General features: G+C 35.8%; 1 protein-coding gene across 1 annotated transcript; it reads left to right on the plus strand.

The window, feature by feature from the left end:
* Positions 1-316: 316 nt before the first annotated feature.
* Positions 317-19,248, plus strand: rbm25b (RNA binding motif protein 25b). The gene is made up of 17 exons (XM_056363155.1): positions 317-475; positions 985-1,085; positions 1,342-1,544; positions 1,932-1,989; positions 2,193-2,353; positions 2,576-2,761; positions 2,874-2,957; positions 5,606-5,877; positions 6,246-6,363; positions 6,688-6,777; positions 7,173-7,246; positions 7,659-7,809; positions 8,030-8,441; positions 9,479-9,774; positions 10,109-10,207; positions 17,963-18,010; positions 18,268-19,248. The coding sequence occupies exons 2-17, from the start codon at positions 1,007-1,009 to the stop codon at positions 18,358-18,360; spliced, it is 2,424 nt and encodes an 807-aa protein (XP_056219130.1). The 5' UTR covers positions 317-475; positions 985-1,006; the 3' UTR covers positions 18,361-19,248.
* Positions 19,249-19,260: the final 12 nt, after the last annotated feature.

The following is a 19,260-nucleotide window of genomic DNA, read 5'->3' on the forward strand; positions in this document are numbered from 1 at the left end:
AACAATCATAAATTAATCAGCAGGCAATAAGTGGAACTGAGAAATCAGCTGGCACTCTTGGTAGATTTTTTTCTTTTACTTGTTTGTTATTTATTAGCTGTTTCTGACGCCTCGACCCGCTCCTAATGAAGTAAAACCTCAAGCTTGACATTTTTGTAAATTTTGGAGGAACAATTATTTAGCAGCATATTAATGACCCAATGCGGTTATTATTATTATTTCAAATAATATATGAGTAGTACCAGTTAGTACCAGTAGACGCCCTTCCACATTTTTCAGCTCCGTCCAGCGGCCACGTTCCGACAGACAAAACAAGCGCGCTTGTGATCTGGTACGTAAAGCGCTTGCGTCAATGTTTTTGAAGGCCCGTGACTAGCCAGCGTGCTAACCCAACATTCGGAACGTTACAAAGATTTTCATTATTGAAAACCTTTAGATAGCTGTTTTCATCTTTTTATACGCCACCTGATTCGGGGTATGTATACATGGATATTTTCACATGTATTCCGAACTCATTTATTCCGCAAAAGTAAGTTTTGCCTGTTAGCTAATGTTAACTTAGCCTGATTTGGCTGTGCCCGGTACGGTAGCGTGCTTAATGCTAGCTTTAGCTAACTAAGCTGCTAGTTTTTTTAGTAACTTGATTTGAGGATGAGATATTTAGCTACAACTGAACGCACTGCGATAAAATAAAATAGTAACATATCAACAATGCGGCTTGATATTAAGTTAGTGAGCGTTACCCCGCTAAACGAACAGCTGGATAATATAAGGCTCAATTCGATACTCGGTTTGTAACGTTAGCCCAAGCTAGTTTGACCAGTGTTTTTCTCAGTGTCCTTTTAACGAAATAAGCAAATACTTGCATGAGTTTGGACCGTATTTCTAATATGGACGTTACACTGCTTGGGGGACTCAACCGAAGTGTGATTTTTAGCATATTGGGCATTAATAGACTGCTGATGGCTTCCACTTTTCCTTCAGGTCGGTGCGATTCACACAGAGAATGTCCTTCCCCCCTCATTTAAACCGGCCGCTATTGCCCCCTCCTGGGATTCCCCCTCAGTATGCTGGCTTCCCCTCAGGTAAGCACCTACCTGTTCCTCCTTAAATGTGTATGATATTCTTTATTCACTTTTTTTACTTTAGTGATGAAAATAGTATTTTTTGTAAGGTTATTGTTATTGTGTAAGGTATAATAGTTGGTATAACAGATTCTTAAGTAACCAGCAGTGACTGAAAGTAGTTGGCTTATATCTATATTATTTTAACTTCCAGCAAAGTATTTGACTTCAGACAGCTTTGTCTCTAGTTGATGTGCTCTCCCCTTGGTGGTTGCAGGAACTCCAATGATCCCAGTTCACATGGGCATCATGACCCCCACACCTGCAGTGATGGTGGTCAGTAAGCCTGCAGTTCCTAGGAAGGAAGCTGTTGCCATGCGAGTCAAAGACAACGATGAGAACAGTGGCCCCACCACCACCGTCTTTGTGGGGAATATATCAGAGAAAGCTTCAGATATGCTGATCAGACAGCTTCTGGCGGTAAGGGGCAGATAGGGATTCACAAATATTGCATATGTCCTATGGAATAGTTTTGTAATTCATAAAGCATAGTATTCTGGGCATGAAAAGTGCATCCAATATTTCTTTGAAATGACACTGATTTGATCCTGCTATCCTCTTTTTAAGCATTCAAATCTGCAACTTCCATGGTTAGGTTTTAACAGATGCGGTTATATTACAGATCTTTCAATCAATTACAAATATCTTATTTGCGTACACTGATGCCATATATATTCAAAGTTGTGGAATTTATTTATCAAATTGTGTAGGCAGCCTGTTGTTACTGAAAACTATGCTATGGCACTTTTAAAAGATCCACTTCTACTTGAGTTGTGAACTCCTTTTCCCTTTGTATTTATGTTGTAGAAATGCGGAATTGTTCTGAGCTGGAAGAGGGTTCAAGGAGCCTCTGGCAAGCTTCAAGGTAATACATAATACACACATCAAGCATCTATAGGTCAGAAAATATTCATATAATTCATGACTAACTTTGATTATTAGCTGTAAAATACAACACATTTTCATTTTAAACTAATCATCAGTAATGACAAAATAAATTAATCTGAATTGATTACCCTATAAAACCATAGATGACCATATTTTAACCTGCCTCAATATCTGTTGCAGCTTTTGGGTTTTGTGAGTACAAGGAGCCAGAGTCTACGTTACGAGCCCTGCGGCTGCTTCATGACCTGCAGATTGGAGACAAAAATCTCCTAGTGAAGGTGGATGCTAAGACAAAAGCTCAGCTAGACGAGTGGAAGGCTAAGAAGAAGACTGTGAATGGGGTATGAATCTGTTTTTGCAAATTACTGGTTGCGAGTTTAATCACTATACCTGTATTCATTGCCTCAGGAGTCAATCATGCACCTGGCCTCGTTCCAGATGTCTTAATCCCTGGCCACACCTCATTCTGATACATTTGTTAAGTGATTCAAATGTACATGTATCTTTTACCTATTTCAGTGACTAAATTAGATAGTAAAAATAATTGTTTTTTGTACTGGCAGAATAAAAAGGCTGAAGATGGAGGGGACGATGAGGAAGAGGTTCTAGACGAGGAGACCAAGAAGAAGGATCAGATAATTAAAGGTGCTATCGATGGGTTGATGAGGGAATATGCTGCCGAACTCAACGCACCTTCACAGGATGAGGACTCCCAGCGTCGAAAGAGAAAAAAGGAGAAAAAAGAAGAGGTATACTAACCTTATGAACCCTCTTTCAACTTGTACCACTATTCTCTTAGAACCTGAAACTGAGCATCGTTATTTCAACCTGAGAACTGACTTCTCCTTCCTTTTCCCATAGGATGACATTAACACAATTGATATGGAGGAGGACAAGAGAGACCTGATTTCCAGAGAGATCAGTAAATTTCGTGACACTCACAAGGTAAAGTGGCTCCTTTGATATTGTAGTTGACATTACAGGTTTTGGACAGCAGCTGCTCACATAGTTCACTCCTAGAGCTTGCAACATTTAGTTGACACATTTACCAAGCTTTTATTGATCTCAGTAACATGCATACTGTGCTACAAATTGGCAGTCCTTAAAATTTACACCACCAAACACCTTAATTTGCCCCATATTATATGAAATGTTTCATGTTCAGTATTCAAACACCACAAGTAGGCAGACAGAAAGTTTTTTTGTCACCTTTCAAAGGCGTGATTTGACACCTGTGACCACCGTAGTGAAACTATCTAGATTGACTATCTATTGACCATTATAGATCCATTCTTCATTCATCACACAAAAATGCATGGAGACGATGTAAAGTTACTTAAAAGCTAATCTATTCATTAAACCCCACCATTATGATAGTGATCATATGGTGACTAAAGCAAGATGAATCTCAGAGCTTTGGAAAAAGTTGCGAGGATAGGATGTAAGTATCAGCCTTCATTTACTATATACAAATACTGGGCGTCCCCCTCTTGAGGACTTGCATAGGGGCAACTGCACTGCGCTTAAGTGTGTGTTGGCCTGGGTGTGTGGGCTTAACAATTTGACACTATAAAGGTACTTACCTGCTTTTGATCCTGAATTCATGACAGCATTGTCTGTTACCCCAAAATCTGGAAAGTCAGCGAACCTGTGCGAGTCCTCTATGAATTATGGTCTGTCTTAATGGTGTTCATGTTGAAGCACAAGGACTATTGTCAATAACCACTGCAGTGACTTTGGCTGTAGCCTTTATTATGCTAGTGTGGGGGGGCGCCCTGTCCACAGCAGCATGCTGATCTGAAGACTGACAAGGTACGTGCTCTCTGTATGTGTTGTGTGATTTTTCTCTTCAATCTCTTGCTCTACATCACTATCTGACACTGCCACATTTTTCTTTTTAGTAAGATAGTTCAGTAAGTTTATGCACACATTAATACGTAAATAAACAGGACAGAACTGTATTCTCTAGTAAACAGATCATTGTACTTGAAAAAATATGGAAATTGCAGAAACCAGGTCCCAAATCCAGGTTTAAGTTTCAGCCCAAAACGGGAAAGAGAAGATTGCCAGAAAAGTATTTAGAAGTGTTATATCACTACTTTTTCATTTTTCCAATTGATTGCCCTTGCTTTTAAGAATTGCTATTATAATAATAATTCTATTAAAAGAGCTGCTGTAAAAAATAAACACTACTACAAACAGTGAGTAAAATCTACACTGATAAACGGCTAGATCTAATAGAAAAATTATGTTAGAATCATTATTTGCTCACAACAGTGCAGTCGGACAAGTATTTATTTAAGGAGCCCAGGTAGACACTGTGCAGAGGTAAGTGAAATAAACCAAAACAGATGCTGAATTTTACACCTGCCATTAAATCAGTCAAATAGATTTGTACTAAAGTCAAGGCATAGAAGTAATAAATAATAACACCTAACCTGAGGTATATAAGTTTTAAATTTATTTCTAACATCTCCCATCTTTCCTTCTGTTGAGTTACATTACACCCAAGGCTTTTAGTCATGTCTGTGTTTCTTCCTGAAGACCAGCTGACTTCCTGTGGTTTCAGATGACTGTTAAACTTCAGGGTACATAAAATTTACATTAAACTGAGTTAATTCTGATGTTGCACTTGCAATAGAAAAGCAAGACATTGAATGAAGTGTTTTATTTCATTCCGTTCAGGACTCTTGTTCTGTATCAGATGCCATTTTTAACTTTAAATGTTACCAAATCCACTCAAAGCCTTGTGTGTAATGCCTATCAAGGCAAAGTTGTGGTGCGTGTGTGTGAGTCTGAGTAATGAGTCATGAAGAGCTGCTGAAGACTTCTGCAGGGGTAAGACCGCTTCTACAATTTCATTTATCTGTGCAGAAATGTAACTGATGTTCATTATGTTCATTTCTTGATTTTAGCACTTTACTGAATGATATTGAAGTAAAGGCTATTGTTGTTGATGATGATGATTATGATGATGCCTAAGCAAGACAGAATCCCATAACGTTTTTCCCTTGTATACCGTGTGACCTGCTTTCCTCCCAGGCCTAACTTAAAAGGCTTGTAGGGGCAGCGAAGGGCTGAGTCCATAGTTCAACACCTGTAAGTCACAAACACCTAGTTCAACAAAAGACTGACGCCTGTTTTCTGTTTTTGTTTTCCTTGTTCTGAGAGGAGGACTCTTAAGGAGAGAAAAAGCATTGTCTTTTGCAGCGCCTTTTTCTCGTTATGAATGCCTCAAGTTGAACATGTTCCACAGATCTTTTTGACCATTAAAGTGGTTTCCAGTTACACTCTTGTTAATCTGTAGTTTATAATGCAAGTTTGCAGCAAAACACTTGATTGTATTGCTTTAGATAAAAGCTGTCTCTCTGCGAGAGAGAGCCTTTTGATCCTTCCAGGTTTTCCCCAGTTTGAGTTATAGGATTCCAGCCTCTCTTAAAAGCCTTGCACTGACTAGTATAGGGCATGCTACCATATGAAATTTCCTAGTCTATCTTCAAAATCTGGAAACCACTTGATCTGTGCACAGTAGCAAATTGACTCACTGGACCACATGTGGCATCGACTGAACCTGTCTGTGTTTTGCTCTGCAGAAACTGGAAGAGGAGAAGGACAAGAGGGAGAAGGAGCGGCTGGAGTTTGAACGGGAAAGGAGGGAGCGGGAAAAAGAGCGAGAGCGGGAAAGAGAGCGACGGGACCGCGAGAGGGAGAAGGAACGAGAGAGGGAGCGGGAGAGGGAAAGGGAGCGAGAACGGGAGAGAGACAGAGACAAAGACCGGGACCGCAGGACCAGAGAACGAGAGCGAGACAGAGACTGGGAGAGGGACAGAAGCCGGGACAGGAGCACTGACCGCAGCCGATCCAGGTAGAGAGAAAACCCTTCATGTCAAAGGTCTCAAATACAAACACAGTAGAGCTGTGTAAATGTTGACTGTGATGGATTATCTGTTTGCAAGTGTAAAAATGTATGAGATATTAAACTCACCAACAACCTAAGTTTGCTTTACTTGGTATGTTGGATAAAAGCTTTTCCCTGGTGATTAACGGCCATACACACCCACATCAGTGTTTTCACTTACTATACCTTGTCTCAGGACCGCGTGAGCCTATACAGACCGTGCTTGATTGACATTTCCCTGATGGTTCTTTTTCTTAAGACTTATACTTGCCAGGTATTGTCTATTGTTCCAGATCAGATTCAGTGCTAATTTACTTCTATCCTTGTTTTTACAGGGAGATGAGTCGAGACCGAGACAGAGAAAAGAAGCGAGACCAAGAGGATGAAGAGGAGGCGTATGAACGCAGGAAGCTGGAGAGGAAACTCAGAGACAAAGAAGCAGCCTATCAGGAGGTAGGGGAAGGCAGAATGGTGACCCGAAGGGTTGGAGACTGCTGCATGACTGCACGGTCACAGGTTCAATTTTATCACAAGAAATGTGTCTTTGAGAAAGACACTCGGTGGCGGGATCATAGCTCCTACATCCTAAATACAAAAGATAACAATTATTGGGTTCAAGAATGGAAATGGGAACCCCAGAAAGTGTGGGGATAAAGATGTCCAATTTAAATAAGGAAAAAAAAAGAAAAACGTCTCATGTATAACTCTCTTTGCTTGACGTTATGGGATATGTTTGTATTTTTGCCTATGGCTTATGTGACACTGTATTTACTACAGCGTCTAAAAAACTGGGAGCTCAGGGAGAGGAAAAAGGCTCGGGATTACGCCAAGGAGGCCGAGAGGGAAGATGAGCGCCGACGAGAAATGGTGAGAGGACGGTGAATGACCAGTGATGTTCACAGAGGTGTCATACTTAAATTTGAACACTTGGTGTACACATTATCTTCATTTAACAATCCAGAAAATTACTTAGTTTTACCCTAAACCTAGCAAAATTTGTTAATCTGTATTTGAATGGAGCCTATTTGATCTTAGTTTAAATTTGAAATGATTGTCATTGAAGGATATATTTTATTGTTTCAAGGCCTGTTCAGTTTTTTTCCCCATTAAACAGCACTATTAAATGTGCATGCCACTGTGTTTTCATGAAGACTTTAATGTGGTGTTATATATCCACATAGATACATTTATACAATAGTCATTCAAAGAAATTTGATTATATTTATCCTGAAAAAGCTAAGCATGAGCCTGTGTGTCTTCAGGTGAAAGAGGGCAAAAGGCTAAAAGAGTTTCTTGAAGACTATGATGATGACAGAGATGACCCAAAGTACTACAGGTGAGCAACTGAAACAAACATGCTGCTGTACTGTCTTTACTTAGGCCAAGTAGATAGCCAGTGAAAAATAAATGCATTCCTCCCTCTGTAAAGAGGCTTTGAATCTGACATTTTGCCTTTAAAAAGCTTGAGTTTACAGATCTGTGATTTTTTACATAATTTAATGAACTGACAGTGCCGGAAGTGCTGTTAATTTTAGACAAACATACACAGAACATATGTTGCTAAACATCATATATTTATTCAATTGCTCTATGTGAAAAATCTCAGCCATGTGGCACCTACACATGTAAAAACATAGTAAGACGCAGCAGCAGATGCTGTGTGACCCAGATCTGACTTTTTCTAGCAGATGCAATACTGCAGCTACGGCCATTGTTCTGAAGCCTGTTATTTTTGGTGTGACCCCTAGGGGCAGTGCACTGCAGAAGCGTCTCAGAGACCGGGAGAAGGAGATGGAGGCGGACGAGCGTGACAGGAAGAGAGAGAAGGAGGAGCTGGAGGAAATCAGACAGAGGCTGCTAGACGAGGGACACCCAGACCCAGACGCAGAGCTACGCAGGGTATGCTTGTCTATAATAATGATAATGTGTGTGTTTGCCTGTATATCTGCAGTGATGAACATGCTGTGTATTGTCTTTGTGAAGGTCACTGTATCATCTGAATCTCTCTGCACCTCTGCACATCAGGGGTGTCCAGCTTTCATTGTCTGCTGACCTTCTTTTCTTGAAAACACAGCAATTGGGTGTTTATTTTCTGTATATCTGCCTCTTATTGGTCCAGATGGAGGAGGAAGAGGAGGAGCGTCTGAGACAACCTCCCATCATCCAAGAGCCGGAGCCCGAGGAGGAACGGGAGCGCCACAGGGGTTCACGAGACCACCGGGACCGTCGAGGGGAACAGGACAGATCAGAGGCCCGCTCACGGCCCGCCCACTCAGATGACGAGGTGGAAGAGGGTGAGGAGGAAGATTATGAGAACGATGAAGATAACCCTGATGTAAAACCGTGCCTGAAGCCCACGATGCGGCCCATTACAGCAGCACCCTCAGTGTCGTCGGCCAGCGGCAATGTGTCCCCTAACACACCTGGGGACGAGTCGCCTTGCGGCATCATCATCCCCCATGAGAACTCGCCCCCAGAGGCCCTGCCTCAGGAGGAACACCGGCCAAAGATCGGCCTCAGCCTCAAACTAGGTGAGTCTCAGTGTTTACAGAGGACTAAAACTTATTTATCTATTTTATGCAACAATTTTAAGTATTAGTTAAATGTTAACCCACTTTTCTGATCTACCAAACATTCACTTGTTCTAACTTCTTAAATGTGAAGATTTGCTGTTTTTCTCTGTTTTATATCATTATAAATAATGTCTTTGGGTCTTCAACTTTTGTAGAAAAACAAGCAATTTGAAGATGAAGGCATTTTCTACTTTTTTATGACCTTCTATAGACAAAAGGATTAATTGTTTAATCAAGGAAATAAGAATGAAAATAATTGTCAATTGCAGCCAATTTCAGTGGTTAATTTGTATACAACAAGAGCACCACTGCTTCAGGAAGATATGAAGTTAAACTACTGTGATATTGACAGATTTTCCTCTAAATACACAGTCATTTTATTTTAAATGTAATTGTATTGGTCTGGGTTAAAGGAAGTTGCCTCTTTCTAGATTTTGTTACAATGTTCAACAATCCTCAGTCCTGAAGATCCATAGATACAGTACAAATTTCTGCACTGATAGTAGCCTCCATAGATCACAATGCACACTTTCTGTTGTTAGTGGCTTGTGTGATACATCCACTTAAATGGATTTTTGTCATTTTAACAACCACCCACCACACAACACAGTTCTGCTCTCTCCACACGAACTTTCATTTGACTGGAAAAACTTACAAAGCGGCCTTTGTTATGATTGCTCTCTACACTTTTATGTATGGAGCACAAAGAGCCCCATTCTCAGTGGACATTGAAATTTAGTCTGGATAATGTAGGAATCACTAACGGAAGAAGATGTAGATAGGTAAGATGGAGGGAAACAAATGCAGAGAAAACTGAATTATGACAGTCCCAGATTATGTCAGATACCAGATTTGAGATGGAACTGTATTTGAGGGTGAAGTAATTTAACTACACACAGCAGTCTAAGCCACATGTAATTAGTACTGCATAAATTCCACTAACTTTACAATCTGTAAATGAAAATTGTATATTTAAAACTCCTTGTCCTCTCCAGGTGCCACTGGAAGCCCCAGTCAACCCAACGTAGGTAAAAGGAAGAAGCTGCCCGTGGACAGCGTCTTCGACAAGTTTGATGACGAGGAGGCCGATGAACAGCCCCGCAAGAGGAAACTGGTGCCGCTGGATTATGATGACGACAAGAGCCTTGGGGTGGACGGGGCCGGGCTCTCCAGCATAAAGGGAGCCAATGCCGAAGAGAAACGCAAACACATCAAGAGCCTGATAGAAAAGATTCCTACAGCAAAACCTGAGCTGTTCTCCTACCCGCTGGACTGGTCTATGGTTGATGCGGTGAGGAAAAGAGGAGAATTGTGATATATTTCATCTTTCTTTAATCTCTTTCTAAGCAGACGTGTTAATTAAAGAATATTATGGTTTAGAATATTGGCCTTGAGGAGGATATGGGTGATGTGTTTTAATAAAAGACCACATTGAATATATATACAAACTTTGCGCTCGTGACCTCTGAGCAGCTTCAGACAAAAAAAAAGATATTCACTTCTCTCTTCTTGTTTTTCCTCGATTTTTCTTGCTGGCCTGAATTAAAAAGTAGCAGTTATTCAGAAATGGAAGTGTATCTAACTGCCATTTATAAAACAACTTGTGCTTTTACCTCCTTCTGCAGACGTTAATGGAAAGACGAGTTCGCCCCTGGATCAATAAAAAGATCATTGAGTACATCGGAGAGGAAGAGCCAACATTAGTGGACTTTGTCTGCTCCAAGGTATTGACCATGATGTTTATACATCTGCATGGCTTAAAGTTCCCCAGCACTGTGCCGGAAATCCAGTGTGGGCCAATGTTAGATTCGAAAATGGATAATTACATGTCTATGGAAAATATTATTTTGTAAAATTAAGAAAATAGATTTCCTGAATGTTATTGCAACATAAAAGTTCTCCCATACGTTTTATCTAACCAGCTCCGTATCTGATTAAGACATTCCTCTAGAATGATACATTTCTGCTATTCTTAATCCAGAGGTGAGACCTCTCTCTCTCTATACTATGACGTTTTTATTACTTTTCATGCCTTACTATACTGACGTTTTTATGACTTATCATGCCTTACTGTACTATGATGTTTTATGCCGTATTATACTATGACCTTTTGATGACTTTTTGTGACTTACTACACTATGACGTTTTTATGACTTTTCATGCCGTACACTACTATGACGGTTTGACTTTTCATGCCTTACTATACTATGACATTTTATGCTGTACTATACTATGATGTTTTATGCCTTACTATATTATGACATTTTTATGACTTTTAATGCCTTACTATACTATGACATTTTTATGACATTTGATGCCTTAGTATACTATGACATTTTATGCCTTACTATACTATGATGTTTTTATGACTTTTGATTCCTTACTATACTGACATTTTATGCAGTATTATACTATGACATTTTTATGACTATTCATGCCATATTATACTATGACGTTTTTGACTTTTTATGCCTTACTGTACCATGATTTTTTATGCCTTACTATACTATGACATTTTTATGACTTTTTGTGCTTTATTATACTGACATTTTTATGACTTTTGATGCCTTACTATAGTATGACGGTTTAATGTCTTTTGAGGCCTTACTATACTATGACACTTTTGTTACTTTTCATGCCTTACTATACTATGATGTTTTATGACTTTTTATGCCTTACTATACTATGACCTTTTTATGCCTTACTATACTATGAGATTTGTATGACTTTTTGTGCCTTACTATAGTGTGACGTTTTATGCCATATTATACTATGGCCCTTTTAATACTTTTTAGGCTTTACTGTACTATGACACTTTTATGACTTTTGATGCCTTACTATAGTATGACATTTTATGCCGTATTATACTATGATGTTTTAAGCCTTACTATACTATGACGGTTTAATGACTTTTGATGCCTTACTATACTATGATGTTTTATGACTTTTTATGCCTTACTATACTATGACTTTTTATGACTTTTTATGCCTTACTATACTGTGACTTTTTATGCCTTACTATACTATGCCATATTATACTGACGTTTTTGATTTTTGTATGCCTTACTATACAATGACGTTTTATGCCATATTATACTATGACGCTTTTATGACTTTTGATGCCTTACTATACTATGCCATTTTGTGCCTTTTTGTCTTACTAAACTATGACTTTCTATGCCTTACTGTACTATGACGTTTTTATGACTTTTTATGCCTTACTATACTATGACGTTTTATGCCATATTATACTATGACACTTTTATGACTTTTGATGCCTTACTATAGTATGACATTTTATGCCCTATTATACTATGATGTTTTAAGCCTTACTATACTATGACGGTTTAATGACTTTTGATGCCTTACTATACTATGATGTTTTATGACTTTTTATGCCTTACTATACTATGACTTTTTATGCCTTACTATACTATGCCATTTTGTGCCTTTTTGTCTTACTAAACTATGACTTTCTATGCCTTACTGTACTATGACGTTTTTATGACTTTTTATGCCTTACTATACTATGAGATTTTTATGACTTTTTGTGCCTTACTATAGTATGACATTTTTATGACTTTTAATGCCTTACTATACTATGACATTTTGTGCCTTTTTGTCTTACTAAACTATGACTTTCTATGCCTTACTGTACTATGACGTTTTTATGACTTTTTATGCCTGACTATGCGTTTTTTGACTTTTTGTCTTACTATACTATGACATTTTATGCCTTAGTATACTATGACATTTTATGCCTTACTATACTATGATGTTTTTATGACTTTTGATTCCTTACTATACTGACATTTTATGCCATATTATACTGTGACATTTTTATGACTTTTGATGCCATATTATACTATGACGTTTTTGACTTTTTATGCCTTACTGCACCATGACTTTTTATGCCTTACTATACTATGAGATTTTTATGACTTTTTGTGCCTTATTATACTATGACGTTTTTATGACTTTTTATGCCTTACTGTACTATGACGTTTTTATAACTTTTTATGCCTTACAATACTATGACATTTTATGCCATATTATACTATGACGTTTTTATGACTTTTTGCGCCTTACTGTACTATGGCCTTTTTATGACTTTTTAAGTCTTACTATACTATGATGTTTATATGACTTTTGATGCCTAACTATACTATGATATTTTATGCCATATTATACTATGGCCTTTTTATGACTTTTTATGCCTTACTATACTATGACGTTTTTATGACTTTTTATGCCTTACTATACTATGACATTTTTATGACTTTTTATACTATGCCCTTTTTATGACTTTTTAAGTCTTACTATACTATGATGTTTTTATGACTTTTGATGCCTTGCTATAGTATGACGTTTTATGCCATATTATACTATGCCCTTTTTATGACTTTTTAAGTCTTACTATACTATGACCTTTTTATGCCTTACTATACTATGACATTTTATGCCATATTATACTATGGCCTTTTTATGACTTTTTATGCCTTGTTATACTATGACGTTTTTATGACTTTTTATGCCTTACTATACTATGACATTTTATGCCATATTATACTATGCCCTTTTTATGACTTTTTAAGTCTTACTATCCTTTGATGTTTTTATGACTTTTGATGCCTTACTATACTATGAAATCTTATGCCATATTATACTATGACGTTTTTATGACTATTCATGCCATATTATACTATGACGTTTTTGACTTTTTATGCCTTACTGTACCATGATTTTTTATGCCTTACTATACTATGACATTTTTATGACTTTTTGTGCTTTATTATACTGACATTTTTATGACTTTTGATGCCTTACTATAGTATGACGGTTTAATGTCTTTTGATGCCTTACTATACTATGACACTTTTGTTACTTTTCATGCCTTACTATACTATGATGTTTTTATGACTTTTTATGCCTTACTATACTATGACCTTTTTATGCCTTACTATACTATGAGATTTGTATGACTTTTTGTGCCTTACTATAGTGTGACGTTTTATGCCATATTATACTATGGCCCTTTTAATACTTTTTAGGCTTTACTGTACTATGACACTTTTATGACTTTTGATGCCTTACTATAGTATGACATTTTATGCCGTATTATACTATGATGTTTTAAGCCTTACTATACTATGACGGTTTTATGACTTTTTATGCCTTACTATACTATGACTTTTTATGACTTTTTATGCCTTACTATACTGTGACTTTTTAAGTCTTACTATACTATGCCATATTATACTGACGTTTTTGATTTTTGTATGCCTTACTATACAATGACGTTTTATGCCATATTATACTATGACGCTTTTATGACTTTTGATGCCTTACTATACTATGCCATTTTGTGCCTTTTTGTCTTACTAAACTATGACTTTCTATGCCTTACTGTACTATGACGTTTTTATGACTTTTTATGCCTTACTATACTATGAGATTTTTATGACTTTTTGTGCCTTACTATAGTATGACATTTTTATGACTTTTAATGCCTTACTATACTATGACATTTTGTGCCTTTTTGTCTTACTAAACTATGACTTTCTATGCCTTACTGTACTATGACGTTTTTATGACTTTTTATGCCTGACTATGCGTTTTTTGACTTTTTGTCTTACTATACTATGACATTTTATGCCTTAGTATACTATGACATTTTATGCCTTACTATACTATGATGTTTTTATGACTTTTGATGCCTTACTATACTGACATTTTATGCCATATTATACTGTGACATTTTTATGACTTTTGATGCCATATTATACTATGACGTTTTTGACTTTTTATGCCTTACTGCACCATGACTTTTTATGCCTTACTATACTATGAGATTTTTATGACTTTTTGTGCCTTATTATACTATGACGTTTTTATGACTTTTTATGCCTTACTGTACTATGACGTTTTTATAACTTTTTATGCCTTACAATACTATGACATTTTATGCCATATTATACTATGACGTTTTTATGACTTTTTGCGCCTTACTGTACTATGGCCTTTTTATGACTTTTTAAGTCTTACTATACTATGATGTTTATATGACTTTTGATGCCTAACTATACTATGATATTTTATGCCATATTATACTATGGCCTTTTTATGACTTTTTATGCCTTACTATACTATGACGTTTTTATGACTTTTTATGCCTTACTATACTATGACATTTTTATGACTTTTTATACTGTGCCCTTTTTATGACTTTTTAAGTCTTACTATACTATGATGTTTTTATGACTTTTGATGCCTTGCTATAGTATGACGTTTTATGCCATATTATACTATGCCCTTTTTATGACTTTTTAAGTCTTACTATACTATGACCTTTTTATGCCTTACTATACTATGACATTTTATGCCATATTATACTATGGCCTTTTTATGACTTTTTATGCCATGTTATACTATGACGTTTTTATGACTTTTTATGCCTTACTATACTATGACATTTTATGCCATATTATACTATGCCCTTTTTATGACTTTTTAAGTCTTACTATCCTTTGATGTTTTTATGACTTTTGATGCCTTACTATACTATGAAATCTTATGCCATATTATACTATGACGTTTTTATGACTTTTGATGCCTTACTATACTATGACGTTTTTATGACGTTTTTATGACTTTTTATACTATGCCCTTTTTATGACTTTTTGCGCCTTACTGTACTATGGCCTTTTCATGACTTTTTAAGTCTTACTATACTATGATGTTTATATGACTTTTGATGCCTTACTATACTATGATATTTTATGCCATATTATACTATGGCCTTTTTATGACTTTTTATGCCTTACTATACTATGACGTTTTTATGACTTTTTATGCCTTACTATACTATGACATTTTTATGACTTTTTATACTATGCCCTTTTTATGACTTTTTAAGTCTTACTATACTATGATGTTTTTATGACTTCTTATGCCTTACTATACTATGACATTTTATGCCATATTATACTATGGCCTTTTTATGACTTTTTATGCCATGTTATACTATGACGTTTTTATGACTTTTTATGCCTTACTATACTATGACATTTTATGCCATGTTATACTATGACGTTTTTATGACTTTTGATGCCTTACTATACTATGATGTTTTTATGACGTTTTTATGACTTTTTATACTATGGCCTTTTCATGACTTTTTAAGTCTTACTATACTATGATGTTTATATGACTTTTGATGCCTTACTATACTATGACATTTTATGCCATATTATACTATGGCCTTTTTATGACTTTTTATGCCTTACTATACTATGACGTTTTTATGACTTTTTATGCCTTACTATACTATGACGTTTTTATAACTTTTTATGCCTTACAATACTATGACATTTTATGCCATATTATACTATGACGTTTTTATGACTTTTTGCGCCTTACTGTACTATGGCCTTTTTATGACTTTTTAAGTCTTACTATACTATGATGTTTATATGACTTTTGATGCCTAACTATACTATGATATTTTATGCCATATTATACTATGGCCTTTTTATGACTTTTTATGCCTTACTATACTATGACGTTTTTATGACTTTTTATGCCTTACTATACTATGACATTTTTATGACTTTTTATACTGTGCCCTTTTTATGACTTTTTAAGTCTTACTATACTATGATGTTTTTATGACTTTTGATGCCTTGCTATAGTATGACGTTTTATGCCATATTATACTATGCCCTTTTTATGACTTTTTAAGTCTTACTATACTATGACCTTTTTATGCCTTACTATACTATGACATTTTATGCCATATTATACTATGGCCTTTTTATGACTTTTTATGCCATGTTATACTATGACGTTTTTATGACTTTTTATGCCTTACTATACTATGACATTTTATGCCATATTATACTATGCCCTTTTTATGACTTTTTAAGTCTTACTATCCTTTGATGTTTTTATGACTTTTGATGCCTTACTATACTATGAAATCTTATGCCATATTATACTATGACGTTTTTATGACTTTTGATGCCTTACTATACTATGACGTTTTTATGACGTTTTTATGACTTTTTATACTATGCCCTTTTTATGACTTTTTGCGCCTTACTGTACTATGGCCTTTTCATGACTTTTTAAGTCTTACTATACTATGATGTTTATATGACTTTTGATGCCTTACTATACTATGATATTTTATGCCATATTATACTATGGCCTTTTTATGACTTTTTATGCCTTACTATACTATGACGTTTTTATGACTTTTTATGCCTTACTATACTATGACATTTTTATGACTTTTTATACTATGCCCTTTTTATGACTTTTTAAGTCTTACTATACTATGATGTTTTTATGACTTCTTATGCCTTACTATACTATGACATTTTATGCCATATTATACTATGGCCTTTTTATGACTTTTTATGCCATGTTATACTATGACGTTTTTATGACTTTTTATGCCTTACTATACTATGACATTTTATGCCATGTTATACTATGACGTTTTTATGACTTTTGATGCCTTACTATACTATGATGTTTTTATGACGTTTTTATGACTTTTTATACTATGGCCTTTTCATGACTTTTTAAGTCTTACTATACTATGATGTTTATATGACTTTTGATGCCTTACTATACTATGACATTTATGCCATATTATACTATGGCCTTTTTATGACTTTTTAGGCCATGTTATACTATGACGTTTTTATGACTTTTTATGACTTACTATACTATGACATTTTATGCCATGTTATACTATGACGTTTTTATGACTTTTTATGCCTTACTATACTATGACCTTTTTATGCCTTACTATACTATGAGATTTGTATGACTTTTTGTGCCTTACTATAGTATGACGTTTTATGCCATATTATACTATGGCCCTTTTATTACTTTTTATGCCTTATTATACTATGTTTAAAGCCTTACTATACTATGAGATTTTTATGACTTTTTATGCCTTACTATACTATGCCGTATTATACTGACGTTTTTGATTTTTTACGCCTTACTATACCATGACGTTTTATGCCATATTATACTATGACGCTTTTATGACTTTTGATGCCTTACTATAGTATGACATTTTATGCCATATTGTACTATGTCGTTTTTATGACTTTTTATGCCTTACTGTACTATGAGATTTTTATGACTTTTTTATGCCTTACTATACTATGAGATTTTTATGACTTTTTGTGCCTTACTATAGTATGACATTTTATGCTATATTGTACTATGTTGTTTTTATGACATTTTATGACTTAATATACTATGACGTTTTTTGCCTTACTACTATGGCGCTTTTACTACTTTTCATGGATTAATGTTATCTGGCACTATGCTGGAATTCAGGCGTGGGAACGTTTTGGGGCTTTTCAGGCACAGACATTTTCATTGCTTTAAGCCCTGCATCTGACTTGGAGGGAAAGTGAAATGACGAAAATAAAATGGTTCTATCTTTTTCTCAGGTGATGGCTCACAGTATGCCACAGAGTATCTTGGATGATGTTGCTATGGTGAGTAATCACTCACATTGTTGAATGCTTTTATTTTATGTTCATTTTAACTATGAAAACTGCGCTTTGCCATCATTATTCCTTTATTTTATATTATGATTTATGAGTAATCTTCTGAGCAGATCCTACAGCCCAGGTAGTCTCTCTGCAACTCTGTTCGAGGACCCTTGTGGACTTGATGACTTTACAGATTCAAATGTTTCTCTCATCTAAGTTGCAGACCACTTGTTAAATTCTCTTTTTTTGCTCCTGCTCAGGTTCTTGATGAAGAAGCTGAAGTGTTCATTGTGAAGATGTGGAGGTTACTCATTTATGAAACAGAGGCTAAGAAGATTGGACTGGTGAAATAAGGAAAAACACCACTGAATGAAGATCAACTTTTTTTTCTGCTCCATACATAGTGTATAATACTGTAGCGCAATTATGTCACCCGAAACGAAGCGACTTGTTCATACCAGTACAGACTGTAACTGCAGATTCTGCTCATTCTCACATTTGCACACTTCAGGTCTTGTCTTTTTTTCCTCAACATACTCAGGCTACCTTCACCTCCCCTCTCTGTTTGCAGGTGCTGACTGTATTGGTGTACTTTTGTGTATATACAGTGTCATTATTTGGCAATGATGAAATAATTCTTAGAAGAAGCTGCTGACAGGCACAGAGGACCGTTGTTGTGTTGCCAGTTAAGGTCTCTTGGTCCTATAATTTTTCTTTGTATACATGCCAACATACTTTTTACGGGAAGAGTCAGTCTGCAGGATCGCAACGAGCAGCCAGTGTACCAGTCTCATGAACTTTTCTTTCAAGTATTTAAGATGTGAAATCTGGCTTGCAGTTGAATGTGGGTTGGTTAAGTGGATAGATGTTAACAGTATGCATAACTACAACAAGGATGTGATTTTTTTTTTTTTTGTTTTACAGGATTATTTATTCAGGGTTTTGGATTCAACTCCAACTTATTTCTGTCAAGTTATGAGTTTCCTTCATTTTTCCATATCACATTCCTGATAAACGTGTTGGCATGTTCTTGTCCTCAGACACCTAGTTGTCATTTGAAGTGCGTCTCTAGAATAATTTGGGTGGTGACATCACTGCAGCAGCAAAAGCACACACGTTATGACCACTATAGGAAAATGAGCTAAGAATGGGAAAAAAAAACTGATTTGAAGTTGTGAAGATGCTCTCGATTTGTTTTTGTATTGGTGAACATTTGAATAAAATTGATTTTTATAACTGTGTTAACAGCGTTT

This window comes from Seriola aureovittata, chromosome 19 (genome assembly GCF_021018895.1).
Source record: "Seriola aureovittata isolate HTS-2021-v1 ecotype China chromosome 19, ASM2101889v1, whole genome shotgun sequence".
Lineage (NCBI taxonomy): Eukaryota > Metazoa > Chordata > Actinopteri > Carangiformes > Carangidae > Seriola > Seriola aureovittata.